The sequence below is a fragment of the Eumetopias jubatus genome, unplaced genomic scaffold (genome assembly GCF_037043125.1).
Source record: "Eumetopias jubatus isolate StellerSeaLion01/CBP00866 unplaced genomic scaffold, mEumJub1_p1.0 scaffold_3, whole genome shotgun sequence".
Classification (NCBI taxonomy): Eukaryota; Metazoa; Chordata; class Mammalia; order Carnivora; family Otariidae; genus Eumetopias; species Eumetopias jubatus.
The window spans coordinates 88,522,797-88,546,477 of NW_028274809.1; the positions used below are offsets into that span (position 1 = coordinate 88,522,797).

Consider the following 23,681-nt stretch of genomic DNA (forward strand, 5'->3'; position numbering starts at 1 on the left):
CCAGTGGCTTATCAGTGATGCAGGTAGGCCAGGTCCAAGGACCCAGAGGGGTTTCTGCAGGACCATGCAAGATGGAAATCAAACACGAGCCAGTTGGAGGTGAAAGCAGAGTTTATTGAAGATACAGAGAGAGAGAGTAGATAAAGACAGACTGAGTGTCAGGGAGTCTCATAAAGGAAAGGAAGGAGTCTCCTCTCTGCTTTGGGTCTGAGATTTTTAATGGTGATTAGGCATCCAGGAACTGGTCAGAACAAGGACAGGATCCAGGTATCCTTCATAAATCACTTATTCCCTGAAGCCAGGGGTCTTGGTGTCAAGGTGTTTGGAGTCAGTGGTCTTGGAATTCTGTCTTTTTTTTTTTTTTTTTAATTTTATGGTCGCTCCTTAGTTGTTATCCATTGTTCTCGAAGACTACAAAGATAGCATTATCTCTGTACCTTACAAGGAAGCTGTAAGCTATTTGCATTACAAGGCATGTGTAGAGTGGGGTGGGGGTGCAGTCCCTAGCAAGAATAGAAGCTGGAGCAAAGGAAAAAAGAAACTGCTTTTTTTATGGGATCCATGGGGTCCCTTCAGTTTCCCTCTCTCATCAGAATCAACAAATTTAAAAATACATATTTTGTTTTTCAAGTTAAAGACCTCCTCCAACTGGAGAGAAAAAAAATCCCAAATGTGGTATTCTGGAGATGAGGTCAAGCCCTTCTCTCCCTCTTTTGTCTTTGGAAAAATCCCTTTAGTCGTGAGCCATTAAGAGCTCTTGTTAAGAGCAATGAGATTGTAACAGGGGTGGGGTAGCATTTTACAATAGCAATCTCCTTCACAAGATCTTGGATCCCGTTAAATAACAAGTGTTTTTCTTCTTATCTGTACTTTTGATGAGTTAGCTAATCATTCTCAACCAGCACACTACCCCAGACTAAGCAATTTGAAAATCACTGAGGTGAGCCCTTATCTTCAGTATTTTTTTTTTTTTTAACTTCTCTAGGCAACTCTAATGGACACCATTTGAGGACTATTGAGTTTGAACGGTGTGAAGGCAAACCGGTTGCTGAGGTTGGGAATGATAGTTACAGAGGGTTTCTTTTTGGAGACTGGGTACTCTGAAAGGGGCGGGAGTGATAAATTGAGATGAGATAGGAGGAGAGGGGTGGGCAATAAGGTGTGAGACCCGGGGTCCCATTGAAAAATCACCTCTGGTGGGTATGACCAGAGCACTTTTTAGAATACGGTATCTAAGTTTCAGTTTGAAGTTTTTATGTTGTTATAACTTATCCCCCAATCCCATGCTTCTATAAATTCTCTTGTACTATTTGTATTTCATGTGTGGTGGGGTTATAGGAAGTGGATCAGGGGAAAGGGCTGAAATGAATCCTGTGTCTGGGTTGAAATGAGACGCAGACCAGAACAAAATACAGCATTTAGATGTATGATGACTGGAAAATGCAGAAGTGATGTGAGAAAGTCTCTTCTTTCCAAAAATTACAACGTGATTTCCAAAAGAACAAAAAATAGGGTTTGGATTGGAGGTAACTGACCTATGTCTCAAAGTTTAGAATGAAATCAGTTTGGAAATCATGATCTCAACTGAGCTAGATGAACTAATGAATTGCGTGCCTTAAGGCAGTCTTCGTAAATGGAGAAACAGTTAAATTTCTGGGCCTAACTGTTAAGGTCACTGCTGATAAATGACAATAAAAACCACAGAGAAGCCTTATATTTTTGACCTCAAGGGGGAAAGGTGTATGCAACCAGCTCATCTGAAAAGTGATGGTAAATAATTAAAGTCCAAGTAAAAGTTGGTGGTTGGAGGGGTGGCAGGGTGAAGGATATTGTTCTTTCTGATCCTAACAAAGTGCAGGTTCTGTATAAACATCGGTGCCATGAGTTTAATATTGACTCCTTACAGCCAATCCTTATTTGTATGTAACAACAAAAGCTGAAAGCACAACAACAATGAAATTCTAGCAGCTTTCCCTATAAGGTAATAAAGAGTACACTAATTGGCAATAGTTGAATAGTCATCGGTAAAACATTCTCTAGAACCCAGGCCTGAAGTTTATCAGGAAACCAAGGCATACTTTATATAGACTTTCCCCTAAGTCAGCATGTGCTTTTGGGAGTGAGCATAAATATCTTTATTTTTAAAGTGTGGGATAGAGTATAAATGGTCCAACAAGATGGAGAAAAAATTGGCAAATAAATTAGGCTAAAGAAATTTACAAACTTTTTAGTACTCACAGTTTGGAGCTGTCCTTAAGTAATTCCTTGTGTTGTGGGTCTAACTTGACTTTCTCAACAACTTCTGTGTAATGTCTAAGAAGGTACTAGGAGAACATATTACTAAAGATTCTTGTTTTCTATAAAATTTCTATAATTTTATTAATTTATAAACCTCGGAAAAGTAAGCCTCCTAGAGGTCAACCAGATTCTGAGCTTCCGTGGTGTCATTCACCAAATTATTACCTTAGGACCTAGGTACTAGAATCCTTCCACATTACCGGATCTAATGACCAAACTCAGATCTAACTTTTAGAAGGATTTGTTTATGCTAGAGGTTTTTGTGTCTGTTTTGATTAAGGCAAAAGGAAGTTTATGGTAAGATTTTTAAACATAAATTGTGGGGTAACTTCTAATTTTTGAAGCTTCACTGACCATGACAATAATTTTTTTGCCATCTAGTAGTCTTTCTCACACTAGGTGCTAGATCAAAAATATAGCCACATTTATACATAGTGCTATAAAATGGTTTTAATTTATCAGCAATACACTGATAAAAGATGATAGAAGAAACTTGTCCCTCAAGCACCGATTACAACATTTTTAAAAAGTTCGTTTTTAGAATGTCTCCGTTTATCTTACTCTTCTGATGTCTCTACTCTTCTCTATTAAATCACATTAGCATATGGAAATGGCTATGCCAATGATAATAGAGAAGTGTGATTCCTTTCCTTCCTCCCTTCCTTTACTTCTGTCTCTCCCATTTTCTTTATAGTTCCTTTTATTCTGATAGTTAATAGCTCACAAACTCTTTCCATCTTCACATTTTTTCCCCTGATCCTTATAGCACTGGCTCTTATTTGCAAAATAGTAACAACAATTATAATAGGAGCCAGGAACATTTTTAGTCTTTTTGTGTTCTCAGAATTAAGGTTGGATGTCCTACTTTTACCGAAGTTGAGATTGTATTTGTTATATTTACGTTACCTTTTAGAATTCTAGACAAAACAAAAGACTAAAGCTCGGTGATACGTGATCCAAGAGCTAAGATATAGATCTTTTACAAAAATATTATAATATTTGTAAAAGACCCATCCAAAAAGCCAGTATTTTTCTTGGCTTCACTGTAATTTTTTTTTTTTAAGATTTTATTTATTTATTTGACAGAGAGAGACACAGCGAGAGAGGGAACACAAGCAGGGGGAGTGGGAGAGGGAGAAGCAGGCTTCCCGCCGAGCAGGGAGCACGATGCAGGGCTCGATCCCAGGCCCCTGGGATCATGACCTGAGCCGAAGGCAGACACTTAATGACTGAGCCACACAGGCGCCTCAACTTCACTGTAATTTTTACCTCTCGGACGTATTCAACACTGGTGCAGGAAAAAAACAACAAAAAAAGACAAAACAAAAAAACCTAGTAATTGAGGAGGATGCTAAAATAATAAGCTCCCCTTTACTTTCAATAATAATACATTCTAAAACCATTCCTTAGTTGAAGACAATCACTTGCTCCTTATCTCCCAAGGTAAGCACTATCAACCAAAGTAGATTAGCACAGAGGGGTTACTGGAAAGGGGAGAATGTTGAGAATTTCTTGCCTCTTCGTCTGTTAGGTAGGAGTTCTTCCAGGTTGTATCAGCCAGATATGAAAGGATGGTGGAGTTGCCATCGCTGCAGAAAGTGGTATGCCAAAAGTATATTTTTGATTCTGTTCAACATATTTATTATTGCCTTGAATAAAGATATAGAAAACCTACCTACCAAATTGTGGATATCACAAAAAGAAGTCATTGGATAACATGATTTTTTTAAAAAATGTCAATTGACAAGATCACTGATCAAATGTAACAAGGTAGCATTTAGTAGGATAAGTGCAAAGGTCTGAGTTAAAAAAATAAATGTGGTTTAATAACCATTAGTAGCATGTTCTGGGAAAAATCATATGCTTTATTCTTTTTAGCTCCAGACAACAAAGCTAGTTAAAATGAGAAAAAATTACAAAGAAAAAGGAAAATCTAAGTAACAGTTCAAATTGGGCAGAACTTTGAAAATACTGTATTCCTTTTAAGTGCGACTGAGAAATTAAATCTTAACATTAGAACAGCAATAGTTGAAAGAAACCCTAAAGGTTATCTAAACTTTGCCTTCTTTTACTTATATCTATCTCTTTCTATTTATATTTGTATATTCATATGTGGGGAAACTGAAGCCAAGCGAGACAAGGTAACTCTGTGAAAGCCTCATGGGGAACAGTGGGACAGTGATAAATGCTAAGATCCCAGACCTAGACCCCTTGCATTCAGGTCTGCTGTCTTCCTGGTGGGCTGGTGATTATTTCGTTAGGAGAGGGAGGTATGGTAACCTTCTACATTATATTTTATCTGTTTTTTGTTTTTTTTTTTTTAATTTTGGTATGGTGTTTTCTGAAATAGTATGTCAATTTAGGTGGGAAAACAGGACTTTGAATTTTCTAAGAACTATACAACAACCCAAGCTAACATGGAGACAAGTGTATTCACTAGATCAATTAAGTGTTAATTAATCATAAAAAATAGATACTAATAATAAAAATATGTAATATACAATAAAGTTTTATTTTATAATAATAAAAATTATTTCATAATTAAATTTAAAAATGATATATAATGATATATACTATTATATATTATTATAAAAATAATAAAAATAGGGGTGAAAGGACTTTAAGAAACTTGTATTTCTTATTTCTTATTTTCAGACAAGACTGTGCCTAATCTATTTCTGTAGATGGTCAGCTCTTCAGCTTAATTCAAAAAGTTTAACTTTTCTCAGTGTCAATAGGCCTCTCCCTTGTTTTACAGACTAATAGCATTATGACCATATGTGGTTTTTCTTTTAATTCTGACTGTAGTTACAATGCACAATAGCTGGCCTCCAATCTCTCTATATGTAATCCTTGAAAATAGTTACCAAGTTTCCTATGTGTCTTATTATATCTGTGGGAAGCTAATTATAATTGTTATTACCTTAAATTACAAATTCTATTTTCCAGTCCTCTGATTATTTTATACATTACCAATTACCATATGTCTTAAGACAGTTTATTTTTAATTCAATTCCAGAAGTGAACTCCGTGATTACAAGGACTGTCCTTCATGTTCACCACCAAACTCCTAAGCCTGTAATAATATTTAGCACACACTAAATATTCTATAAGTATGTGTTGAATAATGATAATTAAAGTTAAAAAAAATCATATTTTGGTAAAAGTATCAGGACATGGTTATGATAGTCTTTTCTTCCCTTTCTATATTTGTATGTATTTCCATTTATATCTTTATAGTTTGTTGTAAAATTTTATCATCTGATTTTATTCCAAATTAAGACATTCTTGACCTCATTTGTTTATTTTGCAGATATTCCCAGATATTAAAAAATATATTCTTTTTTTTAAGAAAACACATTCTTATATATTAGTGAACTTACTCAATTTAAAGTGTATAGGTATGCAATATGTACGTGAAAGAATTGATAAGAAAGGGATTTGGATATGAATGACTGATTTAATTCTTCTGTTGTTTTCGTCCTTCTTACTGTATCACCACATGATTGATTTGCTCACTAATCTCCCAAATATGCCTAATAGAAATAATACCAGGAAAATTCTCAGTTCATTAATGCTTTGATCTAGTGGACTTGACCATTTAGAGATAGCCTCAGCATTACAAATTAATCTATAAATTCATGAATATTCATGATGTATCTACTGCACATGTGACTACATTGGTAAAAGTTGGGCCAGTTGCAATTCCTACCTATGAATTATCTCACAGTCTGTTTCTTTCTTTTTTTTTTCATTTTTAAGATTTTATTTACTTATTTATTTAGAGAGAATGAGCCAAGTGGGGGGAGGGGCAAAGGGAGAGGGAGAAAGAATTCCAAGCAGGGTCCAAGCTGAGCGCAGAGCACAAAGTGGCGCTTGATCCCAGAACCCTGAGATCATGACCTGAGCTGAAATCAAGAGTCAGACAGTAACCAACTGAGCTACCCAGGCACCCTTCTCGTAGTCTGTTTCTAAGAAGAAATGTAAAGCCCCAATTTCAGCTCAATATAATAATAAATGTATATGTGAGAAAGAATGTTTCCTAGTTATATGGAATAGGGATTTGCAGCCTGTCAGAGCTATTAGAGGGTAATTCAAAAGTAAGATTCCCATACAAAATAGGGTATTTTTTGTAAGACTTGTGAAGATTGTTGTGAATGTTTTCTTTGAACTCTTGCAAAATTACTTGCCTGTACTACTTATATGCTGCTCATGCTACACTATTGTGAATTGTTTGTCATTTTTTTTCATGCTCATACCTTCTCCTTATTGAGCTTATAAAGCTTCTCGTGGTAAAAGCTGTGTCTTCCCTGTATCCCCTTCCAGCCAGTCTTTGTATAGCACATCACATTCATTCGTTATTCGCCAAATGTTTACTTTGAGCTTACTGTGTGTCAGATATTATTATTCTAGGTGCCAGGGATAAAGCAGTGAACACAATAAAGCCCCAACCCTCACAGAGATTACATTTCTGTGAGAAGAGACAGACACTGAAGAAAAAACCCAGTACATATATAATGGGTTTGACAGTAATAAATGCTATGGAAAAAACAGTTTTGGTAAGGGAGGTAGAGCATGTCAAGGAAATAATTTTTTACAGAGTAGTAAGGGGAAGTTTCAGTAAGAAGGAGGAAATATTTGAGCTAAGACAGGTGTGCAGATATCTGAGAAAAGAGTTTCCAAACAGGAAGAGTAATGTAAAGAACCTTAGACTGATAGCATTTGGTTTGTGTTAGGAAGAGAGAAAGGACCGTTGCCAGGGATGATGAGTGAGGGGGAGAGTGGAAGGACGTCAGGTGAGAGAGGGTTGAAGGATGTGGGTAGATCATGAAGGTCATGGGAAGGAACTTTAATTTTACCTTGGATGAGATGACAAATGATTAGAGACTTTAGAGAGGAGAGAAATGATCTCGTTCACTTTTTAAAAGGGTAACAGTGGCCCCTAAGTAGAGAAAGAACTGGGGAGTACTGAGGCAAATTGAAGCTGGGCAATAAGTTAGAAAGCTATTTGCAATGTAGTTGACCTTGGACAACATGGGGGTTAGAGGCACTGACCCTTGTGCAGTCAAAAATCTGTATATAACTTTAGATACCCCAAAACTTAACTACTGATAGCGTACTGTTGCCTAGAAGCCTTACCAATAACATAAACAGTTCCTTAACACATATTTTGTATGTATGTTCTATGTACTATATTATACTGTATTCTTAGAATAAAGCAAGCTAGAAAAAGAAAATGTTACTAAGAAAATCATAAGAGAAATACATTTACAGTACTTTATTGAGTTTATTGATGCTGTAAGTTTACATCATCTGACTACAAGATAAATTGTCTGTCAGTGACTATACCAATATTGTTCAATATATTTATTGAAAAAAATCCACATATAATGGGTCCACACAGTTCAAATTTGGGTTGTTCAAGAGTCAACTGTGCTTCAGACAAGAGTTAATAGTAGTTTGGATTGCACTGTAAGTAGTAGAGAGTGTGAGAGGTAGTTGGATCATGGATATGATTTGAAAGAAGAATAAAAAGAACCAAAGATACTTGGTAATAGATTGAACACTGGAGTATTTGGGTGATGGATTAGATGTGAAGTTTGAGAAAAAGTAATCAAGGATAATATGAGGTTTTTAGCCCAAGAAACAAAGGATGGAGATACCATCCATCAGACCATTATGGCATGTGGAGTTGCTATGTGTTAGACTGCAAGAAAGGAGTGTTTCATGTAGAAATCCAGAATTTGTCTTGTATTCCAAGATTGCCTTCTCTACATACAAGTGGAGATACAAAGTAGGCAGTTAGATACATGGGTCTAACATTTGCAGAAAAGGTCTGGATTTGACTTAATGCTTAGTATTGGTGCAAAAATAATGTTTATTGTTCATTGATTCACTCTCAAATGTTAACTAATACTTCAACAAAATTGGAAAAATCAAACAAATTCTTGCTTTCCAGATAAATATTTGAAAATGGTATCTGCTCTGCTTCGAACAATTATGTATTTGACTTACCATTCTTGAGAACAAGGGGGTTTTGGAATCTTTTTCCAATTAGGCAAAGGAATTTAGACTATATTTTACTTGAAATGGAATCTCAAAACTTACTGATAAATGGCTTTATTATACTAATTGCTTTTTCTTTATTTCCATAGTCTGTCACTGTGCCAGAGGGAAATTATATTGGTCTTAAAGGATTTGTTCTTCAAATGGCCACATAGGTCACAACACAAAAACTACTTAGTTGGTGGCAAATTATTATTTAATGATTTGTCCCCAATGTCTTTCTGGTGGCTATATTTAAAATCATTGGTCTATAATTGCTACCCTTTATGCATATGTATGCACATATAATACATTTCATTTATAATCTTTAGACACATTTTTCATTCAAATATTCAAAAAGCACTTTTATTTAAAGACTCTGCAATAGCATAGAGCCATTTTTCAAGTATTCTTAAGCCCATTTGTACAATCAGAGTTTGAAAAATAATGTAAGGGGTTTGTAGTTGACATTTGGGAAACTAGTACCTCAGAAGGAATAATTGGATGCTAGGGCATTTTTAAGACTTTATACATTTTGAATGACCTTATGCTTAAAACACTCCTGATATAGTTGAAATGCCCTTATGTTTCTTTCCATTCTCTCTCTACTTTGAGACTTTGTTGATTATCTCCAGTAGTATTCTTTTTATATTTAGAGAACTCAGACACAGGTGTAGGTGTGAAGAGAAAAACTGTGGTCCAAAATAGCATGGTTTGACATCAGGATTGCTAAATAACGTGAGATAAGTATTTATTGAGTTAAATGAGTAGAAAAATGAAGAAAAAATAATCAAGGATGTGATAAGTCATTTACACATATATTTTAAAAGTACTTTTAAGGAAAACCATTTGACTAGGTTCTTTCATGTTGTATTAATATCTTTCTTGCTATTTGTGTTAGTAAATTGTCCTGAAGAATATTTATACCCTAGTATACCCAGGATGATAATCCCCAAAATACTAATGCAATGTGATCCTAATACATATATTGATACCTTTTATAGTGTATGTGTATGTTTTTTTGTTTTTTTGTTTTTTTCTTTCTGTCTTATCCATAGAAAATGATACCATCTACTGGACAGACATGGGCTTCAATAAAATTAGCCGAGCTAAAAGAGATCAGACTTGGAAAGAAGATATCATTACCAATGGCTTGGGAAGAGTGGAGGGGATAGCTATTGACTGGATTGCTGGTATAATCCATGGCTTTTTCTGTTCTTGTTGCATACCTATTTTGTTAGCGTCTCAATCTCCTTCATAAAAATTCTGTTTCCAATTCATAACAGTTTTTTTTTGTTGTTTTTTTTTTTTTGTACTTCTAGCCACAGGGATAAATAGTCTCTTTTGCTCTTGGCTTCATCCTTTCTAATGCTTTTGAGTCTTCAGACAAGTGTTTTTATGCAGAAGTAGATTATGTAGTATTAACTTGGCCCAAATCTCCTGGGAACTGTGAGGCAGGTAAACAAAAGTGTTAGAAGTTCTCTTTTGCCTGGAGTCAGTAGAAAGTTAAAATAGATCCCTTCTTTAGGTGAGAGAAGTTTCAACTTATTTTTAGCATACAAATGGATCATTATATGGTTTAAACTGCAGATGTGTGAGCTTGGGAAGTATTTGCATATTAGTTTATTTACAGCTTTCCGCTTAGGAAATGTACACATTAAAAAAAATATAGGAAGTAAAAGATTTCTTGATAGTTCTGTGAATGCTCAGAAAGTTAATTTTAGCCATAACTAATAAATAATTTTCTTTCTCACAACCATATTATAAACACATCTGTATTTCTCCTAGGTAACATATATTGGACAGATCATGGTTTCAACTTAATTGAAGTTGCAAGACTCAGTGGCTCTTTCCGTTATGTAATTATTTCCCAAGGCCTGGATCAACCAAGATCTATAGCTGTGCACCCAGAGAAAGGGTAATTTTAAGCTTTACATATATCTTGAGTTTTAAGTGAGTTTTCTTAAGTTTCATTTAAAAAAAAATCCAGATGTCCATATTAATATTTATTTTTAGTTATACTGTTTGAAACCAAGCTCAACATTTTACTTAAGCAAAAAAAAAAAAAAAAAAAAAGTTTATTTTCACTCTGTGATGTATATTTCAGAATATATTTGATGGGGTCATATTTATTACACAGTTCTTTAATGTATTTGTAAATCCAAGTAAGTATACCAACATGTGTCTAGATTCTCAACTGGAAGTTCTACCCTACAACTGTTTACAAAATGGGTACTCACTAATTTGCTGAATGACTGATATCCATCCTCATTCTTCAATATTTCTAAAGCTTCAGTTTCCATTTATAAGTCTATGATTGCCAAAATAACATGTTCATCCCAAGCTTTTTATTTTTTTCCTTTGAGTTCCAGATAAATATGTCTACCTGCTTTTTTGACATCTCCATTTTTCCATTTAGATGTTTTATAGGCACTTAAACTGCGCATATCTAAAATTGGAATGAATTTAATCTGCCATCAAGTTCTGTTAATATTTCCTTTCTAAATATTATCAATTTACTACTCTTCATCTTTGCAACTCCAACTCTAATTAAATCTGTTCTTATCTTACACATACAAAACTGCAATAATTTCCCAATTCATCTCCTAACATCATTAAAGCTTAGAGTGAATATTTTTTCTTCTAATATAAATCTTGCTTAAATCTTTTTGAGGGATCCCCATTGACTTTTGTGTAAAGCCCAAAATTTCTGTTGTGATCCTTCTTTTTTTTAAGATTTTAATTAATTAATTAATTTATTTATTTATTTTAGAGATAGCATGAGTGGGTGGGGGGAGAGCAGAGGAGAGGGACAAGCAGACTCTGTGCTGAGCAAGAAGCCCCATGCGTGGCTCTGATGCAGGGGTTGATGCAGGGCACGATCTCACAGCCCTGAGATCACGCCCCTGAGATCACGAACTGAGCCGAAATCAAGAGTCAGATGCTCAACCATCTGAGCCACCCAGGCACCTCTGTTGTGATCCCCTTAAACAGACCTTATGTAAATATTCAGCCTCAAACTCCTGCTACTGCCTCTTTGGTATCTCGGGCAGTCTCTGTTGGACTATGTAGTTTTCAAAGATATTTTCAGATATTTCCTATTCTTTTCTATTCCTACCCTTTGAACAACCTCTTTCCTTTATCGGCAGTGTTTTCCTTCCTACTTTCACTTTGCTAAATTTTATTTATCCTTCTCTGCCTGTGTAAACAGATTAGATTGTTCTATTCTATGACACCAAAGTACTTTCATTACTTTCATTTTTTATAAATTCCATGCACTAATATTTGCTTATTTACTTATATTTATTTGCTTAGGAGCTCTATTTTTTCACTGGACTGATGATGTCTCCATTCTTCACTGTGCTATGAGGAGAATAGTCATGTGTGTTTGGTTTATTTCTCTATCCCCAGGGCTTAGTACAATGGCTGGTAAAGAATAAGATGCTGACTGATAACTGCTTTTCTCTTAAGCAATAATATAGAAGAAGTCCTATTATAAAACTTTATATAATTTGCCACCACTGTGTTTCTTTCATTGCTAGTATGATTTGACTTCAGAGTTTTTTGTTTGTTTTTAAGAGGTGGGTATTTTTATGTTAATAGAACTCTTCTTCCTTTGGAGGGGTGGAAAAGTAAACCACAGTGTATTAGATACACAGTGCTGATTTAGAATGACGTCAATCTCCGTAAAACATCGAATTGGCTCTTGTGAAAGTCTACAAACTTTCTTATTTGTGATAGCTTGTATGTAGTTTTTCCAATATCATCATTTGCTTCAGTTTCTTGACAAATGTTATAAAATTAAGTCATTGTATTAGTACAGTGAAAAAGGAAACAAACAAGATTAATATAGGAGAGAGAAATAACACCCTCTATTTGTCACACTTCAAGCTAAGATTACGATGTAAAATTAAAAAACCTGCATTGTTTAAGAATGCTCTTTGCTGCAAAAATTTAGAGTGTAAGTCTATAGGAGTTTTTCTATTTTTTTCAACTGTTACCTTTACTAAGTTATATTCTGTCTTAGACTTGATGTTTTGGTCCCATTGTTACGACATACTTGATATATCATCAGGAAGTATGTTTACACCTCAGGAGAAGACGGAGAGGATAAAAACAGCTTTTCCTTGCTAGATTGTATTTGGGAAGAAAAACATCTTTATGTCAATTCTTTTGTTATCCCTTAACCAGAAATGGGTTACATGCCCATCCTTAGATCAGTCAGTAGCTAAAGGGAAGAGATTATTTTGACATATTTAGGCAAGTTTTGTTTCAGCACATGGCCTGGTATAAGGTCCCAGACCTACAGTATATACAACAAACTCAGTTTCTAAACAAACTCAGTTTCTATTACTAGGGCAGATCTTGAGGAGGTGGATTTCAAAGAGACATTATGAGGAAGAAGGAAACCAATTCTCTTGATTTTTCCATTTCAGTGGTCATTCCAACACACTCTCCTTTCTTAGTTCATTTTCTCTTTGACACCTTAATGTTGGCATTCCCAGGGCTCAGTCTTTGGTGTTATTCTCTTCTTTGGTAGTCTCATCCCACCTAAATGCTTAAGACTGTAAAGTGTGGATAGCCAGACTACACCTACACTCTTATGTTACGTACTACTTCTTCAACATTTTCAATTCCAGATCTGTGGCAGATTTTATTTTCCAAGATGATTACAATAATATCTGCCGTTCCACATGCTCTTCTTAAAATGTGGCATTGAGTCTTCCAAACAGAGAAATGGAGCATCTTTTCCATATGCTTGAATTTGGGTAGGCTTATGACAATTATGGAAGTGATACTATGTAAAATCTGAGGCTATATCCTAAGAGAAAATAAAACTGCTACATGGTTCTCTTGGGATGTTCTTAGAAACCACCCACTCTGCTGTGAGGAAGCCAGGCAACACCATGAAGGGGTCAGTGTAGGTGTTCCGGCCAACAACCTTAGCTAGCTAAGGTCTGAGCTGACAGCCAGCACCAGTTGCTAGATATGTGGAGTGACTCTAAATGATTCCCGTCCCTAGCTGTTATGTCACCTCAGCCTTGGTGGCACCACAGTGGATGTGAAGGGATGAGTTGTTCCTTGAGCTCCGATCAAATTGCAAATGCAAAAGCAATTAAGTTATTGTTGTTTTAAGCTTTTAAATTTGGAGGGGTTTGCTAGCAGCAATAGATAACCAATGGAGATCCACCAGAAATCTTAACCTTAACAGGTTCAAAACTAACTGAATATTTCTCTACAATTATGAGTCCTCCATTAGTTGATGCCAGTTCTGTTATTTCAGTTGCTTAGGTCAAAACACTTGGTATGATCTTTGGTATCTCTCTCATATACTCTATATCCAATATGCCAGGAAATCCATTACCCTTTCACTCTATTTAAAAGCTCACAACAAACCTAGAGTAGTACTATTTCCTCCATTTAACAGATAAGGAAACTGACTCAGCTATTTTAAGTATCACTCTGCTTTCAAATTGATATGTGGGAGAGTTAGGTTTTTCTCAACTCCAAAATCATGCTACAGTATATGCATAGACATATGTGTGTTACATATTACACATATGCCCATATATTGGTAAACATTACAAAAATCAATAACCAAAAATATCAAACATACAAGAAAACAGTTTTAACAGTTTCAGTATAATTGCACCGAAAATTTAAAGGTTAGAAGTATAAGTAAAGAAGAAGATAAGCTATAATAAGAAAATGCTGGGAAAAAAATCAGGAGAGGAGGCTTATAAAATAATTTGAGTTGGTTCTGACTTCCCCTTACCCTGGAGAGCCCTTGCCTACAACCATGTGTATGCCATTACATATTAAGACTGCGAAGGGAGGGTGTGCTTCTGTTTGATTCCAAGAATATAACACATGACTCAATTGAATATGTCCACATCACACTCATAACCTTGAAAATAGAAAAGTATTCTTCCAATGTGATGGTATTTTAAAAATCTCTTTTTAAATTATAATTTATAATCAAGCAATAAATCATAATAGCCTCAATAGAGAAAATTTGATCAATTGCTCTATTGTGGATAATTATTCTAATGGTAGAAACAAATGTAATTGGAATGTTATCAAATCCCAGAGATACATAGGAAATGAGTTTGTTTCTAATAAAGAATTTCTTCCCCTTTTATTTGTAATAAGCCCAACACTTCATTTGTATGATCGAGAGTGTCTTATGCCTGGCCTATTATAGATTCTTGCAGTTCAGTTTAGCAGGCCCTTTGCTGCTGCTCCTTGCCTATCTGTAGTTTTCTTTTTCATTGTTTTTTGTTGTTGTTGTTGAAACCTAGTATATGACCTCAAATTGTTGCTCCAGGTCTTCTTTTCTTTAAGTATATTTTTGTATCTCCATAGCCATCTTAGCATAAAAACATACCTAGTTCTCTCTAGGATGATTGAGAACGTCAGGCAAAGAGACCCACAGACACTCCACTTTCTGTCAGTTTATTAAAAAAGCATTTACTGAGGGCAGCACACTGTGTGCGAGGTCATGTCAGGGCATCTCCATCTCCTCTTCAGCTTTCAATTCAGTGCATCTTGACAAAATAGTACTGCTTACTGTATGAAAGACACTGGGGGCACTGTGAAGTGTGATAGTATAAAAATAAGATGCCGCTTCTGTTCACAGTGAGCTTTCTGTTTAAACTTGCAGTTTAAACACATACAAAATTTCGGTTAAAGTAATAGTCTCATATTGTAACGTGAGATTCATTTTCAGGTATAAAAAGACTAGATTAGTATGACTCAAGCCTAAATCTCATCTCTAAATCTCATGTTAACATAATTTCCATAAGATCTGTATAAAGTTACATTGAGTTTTAAGAAAAAAAGAGATTGCGTGTAATCAGAGTTGGTAATCATAGTGAGGGTAGTAGCAGCAATGGTGATGCTCAGTCGAGGTTTTATGGAGAAGACTTGAAGGACAGAGGTCTCTGAGATGGAGTAGGGATATATTATATGAAGAAGAAATAGAATAATCAAAGCATTGGTAGTGGCAAAGCAAAGACCACTGGCGAGAGTAAAGCTACGTAGGGAAGAGCCATGGTGTAGCTGGGGTAACTTGGATCTGTAAAATAGGCAATAGCTTTCCCCACATATTAAGGAAATTACCATGAACACCTTCTCCACTTTACCAAGTGCAATCTAAAATGGCCCTAGACCCTCTCTTCTAAGCCTTCTTTCTGGCCCCAAAGACGCCACATAAGCAAAGGTTAGAAGTATAATGAGAGTTTATTGACATTGTAGCATTGTTTAAATTAGGGAATTCTTAGAAATAGTTATCATCCTGGACAGAGTCTCATAGGGGAGGGGGGGTCTTTCTTTACCCTCAAGCCAAGTAGTGGAGAGAGCTGGAGGCAAATATGTAAAGGGGAGACTAAAATAAATAGAAAAGAACAGTAAGTGAAAAGAAAAAAGAAAAGAGGGGCGCCTGGGTGGCTCAGTCGTTAAGCGTCCGCCTTCAGCTCAGGTAATGGTCCCGGGGTCCTGGGATCGAGCCCCTCATCGGGCTCCCTGCTCAGTAAGGAGTCTGCTTCTCCCTCTCCCACTCCCCCTGCTTGTGTTCCCTCTCTCACTGTGTCTCTCTCTCTGTCGAAAAAATAAATAAAATCATTAAAAGAAAAAAGAAAAAAGAGAAGAGAAGAAAAGAGAAGAGAAGAGAAGAGAAAAGTCACTTTCTCACTACAAGTCCTCAGGCCAGCAGAAGTCTGATCAAAGCTGGAGAGAGGGAAAAATTTTTTAAATTCATATGAAATATCAGTTTGGCCTTAGAAAGATCCAGTCTTTTATGCCTGAAAAATTAATCTTAACATTATTATGTTTTTCTTTTAACTAAAATCGTCTTGGAAGTCCTGGATTCTTCCTGAGATAGCATGTTCTGGAGAAAAGATACTCAGAGTATATGGAATCAGGAGTCAGATAAATATAAAGTCACTTTGGTTTATTCCAACTGTTCAGACTCTTCAATAAACCATGGTAGTGGATGAGATTACCCAAGAAAGAGTACAGAAAAAAAGAAGTCTAAGGGTAAAAATGGAGAATGTTTATAGTTAGGGGATGAAATGATTAAGAGAGGGGAAAAAGAAAATCAACAATAAGGCAAAAGAGAAAGAAAAGTGGCCATTTCAAGTCCTCAGAAAATTACTCTACCATAGAAGTCAAGGGAAGACAGTTCCAGGAAGAAGAGTGTGCCAGCAGTAAAGAGCTTAGGAGAGATTAAAGCAAAGAACAGAATGTGCAGTTGATGATCAGGATGATACTGTTAATTGTTATCAATTTCAGGCAATTGGTAAAGACAGAAGCCAGATATAAAGGATGAATAAATGAAAGATAATTAGAATGTAGAACTAGCATATTTCATCTACAGTGACAGAAACTTGGGCAATGAAGGGAAAGAGGGAACAATAGAAATGTTGACAAGATAGTAGGATATGAAGGAAGTTTTCCTTAGCGTAGGAGTCAGGGGCTACTCCACATGTTCATAGACAGAGGGGAAGAATCGGGCAGAAAGGCAAATTCCAGGAAGTGTAGGAGGAACTTGGACAAGGAAGAAGCAATAGGGTGGGGCGGGAAGACTATTGGAGCAGAAAGCAGATGGACAAAATTGGCATCTTACATCAGGTATCCTATAAACAGATCCTGGACTGAGAATTCAATTCGGGAAATGGGAGAAAAGCAGGATAGGAAAGGAGAAGAGACGAAAGTTCAACTGTGAGCGAAGTCCAGGTCTCAGCTGATTACTTGGGGAGCTCTAGAGTGTAAACCTCACTTGAGAGCGAGGGAGTTTGGCTCTCAAACTCCCACCCAAACATTCACTGGCTGAGGGCAACCCCTGGGAGACCTATACTCTCAAGATTTCTAGCTCTCAGCACGGCTTGTGAAAGAAAAGTTGCTAGTTCCTGTCTTCTCAAGAAAAGTGCCTGTGGGAACTGTTAGAGACAAAAGACACAGAAGCTGGGCACTGGTGAATATCGAAATAGGAAATAAGATCTGAGGGTGTCTAGATGGAGCACCAACAGTGCCCACCACAGTTTGGAACCCCAGCTTGGATGTTTCCAACCTTTGAGAGCTTTCAAAATATCTTGATCTCAAATGCCTAGGTCCTTTTTGGTTATTGAAAGGATTAAATGAGGTAAATTTAAGTGGGAGGATTGAATTAGGGGAATATCTCTTCCCTCTTCTAGTTTTGGAGATGGCGTGAAGAGACAGGATGCAGCAATAAAATATATTTTAGCAATTGAAATTAGTGAAATTGAGGAAACTCATAAGCTCATAGGCAATAGTCATAGGTGTTAGGGTAGCAGCTTTAAATGGATAGGTAAGTTTTGCTAAAACTATTGTGGTGAATAGAATATGAATACAAGGACTTAAAGCAACATGAATCTAGCTGGGATGGATTTCTAGAATCTAATTAGTATGTTTCTGTGACCTTGAGTAGTAACATTCAGTACCTTAACAGTAGCCAAAAAAAAAAAAAAAAGAGAGAGAGAGAGAGAAAGGGAGCAGGTGGTGACAGATTCAAAGTTAAATTGTAATGGAATAGCCATGAGCTGGTCAGGAGCTGAGGTCTAGAAGTTAGTGACGGAATCGTGGAAACTAAACAGCAGATTAAGGTCAGAGTAAGGAGTAAGCACATGAATGACCAAGACAACTTTATAAATTAAGCGAGGATTTCGGATTTGGTAAAATTGGAAATAGAGCAGTCCCATGTGGTAATTAAGGTGAGTGTGTGGCCTTACTTATGTAAGGCAGAGGCGAAGGAAGTCCCTGGAACAGATGAGGTGAACATGAGCTGAGATGTCCACAAGGTCGTCAGCATGAGTCATGAAGTCCCTAAGAATGTCAGCGATGGAGGGAGAAGATGGCAAAGTTTTCAGTGAGTAGGAAAGCAATTAAATAAATTCAGTGTCTAATTGTGATAGTGGTGATGTGGTATGCAAAAGTGCGATGTGTGATTTTATGCTGTGAATGTTTTAAAATAAGTGAGTATAACCTCAGAGAAAGTTTTCTTTCTTACTTAAATCTCCACTTTAATTTTCTCAGGTAGCTCATGCAATAACTCTTCTGTCATCTTTAATCAGTTTTTTTCAATGAAACCTTTCCCTTTGTTTTTCAAATAGGATCATATCTCTCTCATTTGAAACAAACAAACAAACAAAACCCCAACTCCCCCCTCCCCAGAAAAACAATGTCTAATTTTCTCTGTAGGTTTACTTCTCAATTTCTTAAAATAGAGAAGTTCTGTTCCTTCCAGAATTGTTAAAATTTATCCATAGCCAAATTCAGAGATTTTTTTTTTCTAGATTTCACACCATTTGCCTTCTCTTTGACATATTTCTCCATTGATTATCCATTCAAGAATTTATTTTCTCTGTTACCTTCTCTAATTGAGTCCTCTTGCTCTCTCTCAGCCCCTCCATACACCTCCTCTACACATCTCTCTCTTCATGTGTGTCTTTGTATGCCATTCCCTCTTGATATATTTATCCATCAAAACATATTTTCATGGGGGCGCCTGGGTAGCTCAGTTGGTTAAGCGACTGCCTTTGGCTCAGGTCATGATCCTGGAGTTCTGGGATCGAGTCCTGCATCGGGCTCCCTGCTCAGCAGGAAGTCGGCTTCTCCCTCTGACCCTCTTCCCTCTTGTGCTCTCTGTCTCTCATTCTCTCTCAAATAAATAAATAAAATCTTTAAAAAAACAAAACAAAACATATTTTCATGTTTTTTACATTAATCACTGCATTGCATCCACAATCTTATCTTCATTCCTTCACTTATATTTCCATTTTTCTCCAGAAAATCTTTGTTTGAATGTCGCCATAACAGAAATTTAATATATCCTCCTACCTTTATTCTACTGACTTCTTTTCCTAACTATGGTATGTCTTTTTGTCCTGACAAGATTGAAACTTTAGATTTTCTATAGTTTTTCATCTGTCACTAACTGCTGTCATCTCTTATCTCCAGATGTCTCTTAGATTTCCCATTTCTTTCCATTGCAACTGTGAGCTCAGCACAGACTCAGCTGGAGTATCTCATTAAATATTTTTAATATCCTAATTTTGAACCCCCAAAACAAAATATACATTTTAATCCACAAAACAAGAAATCTTTGAAATATGTAGCAATAATTCAAATATTATTTACCACCATACCCTCACTTCTTAAATATATTTCTTAAATATTAAGTCACATGGATAGATATTTTTTCAGGATTTATAGTTAAGAATTGATACACCTTTTTAAATGCTCTGCTGATTTTCAGGAAATGTTTATTGAAACATTGGTTTCCTGGTAATATTACATAGACATTTAGGTGTCAAAATTCATATCATATGAATCAATACAGCATTTTCACATTCTGCTTTGAAGTTAAAACATGTCAGGTGATATTGCCAAAGGAAAAGGTGAACAATGATGGAGTAAATTAGCTGAATTCAAGATATAAATGTGTCTTGAAAAGTGGGCATGAAGCCTGTCCTGAACATTGGAGACTTGAAGTCTTTTAAATGTAGCCAGATGCAAAATAGAAAGCATGTATGAATTTACTTCAGCTTGAAAAATTAGTTTCTTCCTTCTGTTGACTTTTTGGTAAGGCATCACTTCCTTTTAAAAAAATTGAAATGTAATAATTTTTTTATGCTAAAAACTCACTTTCTACAGTAGAAGTCACAGTATGTCACCTCATATAATACCAAAAAAGTTGGCTAACTTCCCATAGTGTATGATCTCTAAGTGAAGCACAAACACTCTTTTTTAATTTTTTAGACACCAGGATGTACATTGTTTTATTGATCTAGCTCTATATTTTTGTGAACATAAATAACTTGCTGAAAAGTATTTCTTTCCATAGGACTCAGCTTAACTTGGAATCTTGGTGTTTGACAACTACATGTTGTCAAGTGGTCTTTGACTGATTACATGTATATATATACATATATATGTATATATATATGTATATATATATACGCTTTTAGAATATGCTTAACAATAGACAGAAGATTTTGAATGATAGTTTAACATATTTTGAGATAGCAAGAGTATAGCATATCTTAACACCATATCCTAAAGTATGCTTTTATCTCAAGGCAAGATAACACATATAAAAAACAAGTAGATTTAAATTTGGTTTGCAGTTGAAATAGTGGTGGAATCAGGGTATTAGTCTGTAATATAAGATACTATGATGGTCAAATAACTCAGAACGTGCCCCAAATTATAAGCAGCTTTCTCTACAGGTCTCTAAGAGAGGCATACAAACAAATTATAATAACAAATGAAAGAAAAGTGTCACACTATTTTTCACTAGGAATTTCCTCAAAAATTCTGGAAACACCCTTTTTTTAAAGCTAGTTAGGTTTTGCTCGCCTCATCTTTTACCATATGCTTCGCCTTCATTCCTTAACCTCTAAACATGAATCTTGGATCTTAACCTCCCTGCTAAAAGCAGGGAAGAAGGACTGGGAGCAATCAAGATGCCTTGGGTTATCATTGTGGCTCAGTGGCTGATGGAGAAAGAGAGGCCAGAAATGTCATGCCAAGTCCCACTACAGGAGGGAGCTCTTGGTCCAGACCACCAAAGCCATGCTGAACAGAAACCAGAAATAGCCACACACAAAAGTATGAACTTACCCTGACTTTTTAAAGGGATCTGACCATAAAACTGTGGTTAAAGGGTAAAAGAAAAGTTTGAAAGATTTCTTTCTCTGTGTACCTGTAGAAATTGTCTCAGCATCTTTCAATGTGGAATATCCAGGGTAGGTTGGATATGATTGATGTATCAGACAAGTTAGAGGTCAGGGTACCTGGGTGGCTCAGTCGGTCAAGCGCTGCCTTCAGCTCTGGCCATGATCCCAGGGTCCTAGGATCGAGCCCCGCATCGGGCTCCTTGCTCGGCTCCTCCTCTCTCCCTCTCCCTCTGCTGGCAGCTCCCCCTGCTTGTGCGTGCCTTCTCTCTCTCTGTCAAATAAATAAATAAATAAATAATCTTAAAAAAATAAAAGACAAGTTAGATGTCATGAAACAAATTGGAAATTTCTGTGTAATATTTTAAGAATTCTAAATCAGCTTATGAGTACTAGGAGTCTAGGCTCTAGGAATCTAGGTATTGAATATTTCATAGGAAAATATATATGTATTATAGAGACACATCAAATATTATATACCTGGGATACCAGAACTGAATAAAATATGACCCTTTACTCAGGAAAAACATTGTGAAACATGTAAATAGCAAAGTAATATCATATATGTACATGTACATATTTATTAAAATGAGAGGAGGATATGCAATGAGGCAGGGTATAAATTAATTAAATAAGGAACTAAATATAATACAAGCTATAAACATAATACGCTATCATATTACAGATGCCAAATACATTTTTCTTTGTGAAGAATTTTTCTTGATACTTCTCCAGCATCGGCTGGGCATACACATAATAATTGTTTTGCTCAATATTGCAAAGGAGGGAATCAAGAAGGAATCTGATGTAAAATGTAAGAATAATAGAAACCAGAGCAAGACCTGTAGAATAAATGATAAATATTGTTTTATGCCTAAACAGAAAAAGAGAACCCAGATGGCCCATATCTTTATTTTGGCTCAAAAGAAAAGTTCATTTCTGAATTGTTTATAGAAATGACAACTTCTCTCACCATCACACATTTTCAGTGTTGAAGCCTGTACTTGTATGACTTGGAGACTTACAGCCAGCAAGTTTTAAGTATTTCTACTGGCTTTTTTTTTTTTAGGTAATTATTTACCCATTTGCCTCTACCATTAAACAGTGGGTTTCATGAGGGTTGCTAAGGCCACTTCATTTGGTGTCATCAGCTGCTAGCACATAATAGGTACCTCATTAATATTTGTTAAGTGAGTACATGACTGCACTAAAAGAATACATTTGGGAATCATCCACCAAACCGCAGACAAAAAAAAAAGAAAAGAAAGGAAAAGAAAAGTAGTTTTCAAGGTCATACGGTCTCTAGACTCTTCCTTTTAGCAAGTGTCTGCTCTCTGTGCTTGAGTTCTTTTTATATTACAGGAACCTCTAAGCAATAGGAACACATTCAGGACTTGAAAAGTGGTTTGGGATTGGCATGGAATGCTTTCTCAAAACAAAACTGCACATTAAATGAAGAAAAAGGAAATGTGAAGAAGGCCTCACAGGAATAGAGAAGGTTCTACTTTACACCGTTTCCTCATAGGGGATGCAGGATGTCAATTCATGTATTCATGAAATGTATTCAAAGTCTTATGTTATTTGCACATACTCTAAAGATGGAGACATTGACATGTTGGCCGACAATGTATTCGATTAGTATGAGTTTTAAAAGTAATTCTAATGAAACTGCTATGACACTGAAAATTACAAGCAGTTTTTTGTCAGATAAAAGCTCATGCTCACATAAAGGCTAGCTGCTGTTGTTAATTTGTAGGGGTTTGATTTTGTTTCTTTTTGTTTTTTTTTGTACTTTTTGCTGAAGAAGTAACACACTGTTGACCCCCGAGTGGGACAGAGGGAACAATAACATCTTTGATTCTCTTCTCAATCAAGGCGTCTACCTATAAAAGAATTACATGATCTTCATTTTTGTAACAACATGGAAATTTTTGGTTTTCTCATCTTTCTTTAGCATATCTGATAAAGTATATAAATCGTGCTCTCTTAAGGGCATAAGAACAGGGAGAAATGGTGAGTTTATTCTAAAAATTGCAACCCAAATCTGTGTTCAAAGGAAATTGTTTAGCAGTAAAAAAAAAAAATCTTAAATTCAAAGGAAATGATTGATTCAAATTAGTTGCTTTTCACTATTGTTCTTATATCTAAAAGAATCACATTTAATCCTGTTCCTTTTATAATAATTTGGACTTATTCATTCTTTTCTTTCTACCTTACACTTTTTACCCTTCCCCACCAAAGCCAAATCTTTGTTTTCATGTTAGCTTTATTTCTCAAAAAAAAAAAAATCAAAATTACACAAGAGCATTTGTAGTATTTTCTGTATTTTTGAGCTTTAATCTAACTAATTGTGAGAGAAAAAAGATTTGTTTTGCTTTCTAAGTGTACCTGTATGTAAAGTAATTCTGATATTAGTACAAGGGTCATATGATAAATTCAGTAAACTTTTGGGGACTTTGGGAATTCCATTGCTACCAAATGGAATATTTTACTTATTTTTCAAATGTCAATAATTAATTGGATGTTAATATTGGAACATAATATGTATCCATTGCACATTGTACTGCCAAGAACTTCTGTGCCATTAAGACAATATGGATATTTGTGTTATGATGATTTCTGAACATTATTCTTACAATCCTT

At 35.6% G+C, this 23,681-nt stretch overlaps 1 protein-coding gene across 2 annotated transcripts in view; it reads left to right on the plus strand.

The window, feature by feature from the left end:
* The window catches only part of LRP1B (LDL receptor related protein 1B), a 1,880,289-nt gene that overhangs the window by 1,382,739 nt on the left and 473,869 nt on the right, over nucleotides 1–23,681 (plus strand). For both annotated transcript variants that reach the window (XM_088022156.1, XM_088022157.1), the window contains 2 exons: nucleotides 9,402–9,536; nucleotides 10,132–10,261. In XM_088022156.1, the coding sequence (XP_087878282.1) occupies nucleotides 9,402–9,536; nucleotides 10,132–10,261 (265 nt within the window). The remainder of the gene's footprint in view (nucleotides 1–9,401; nucleotides 9,537–10,131; nucleotides 10,262–23,681) is intronic.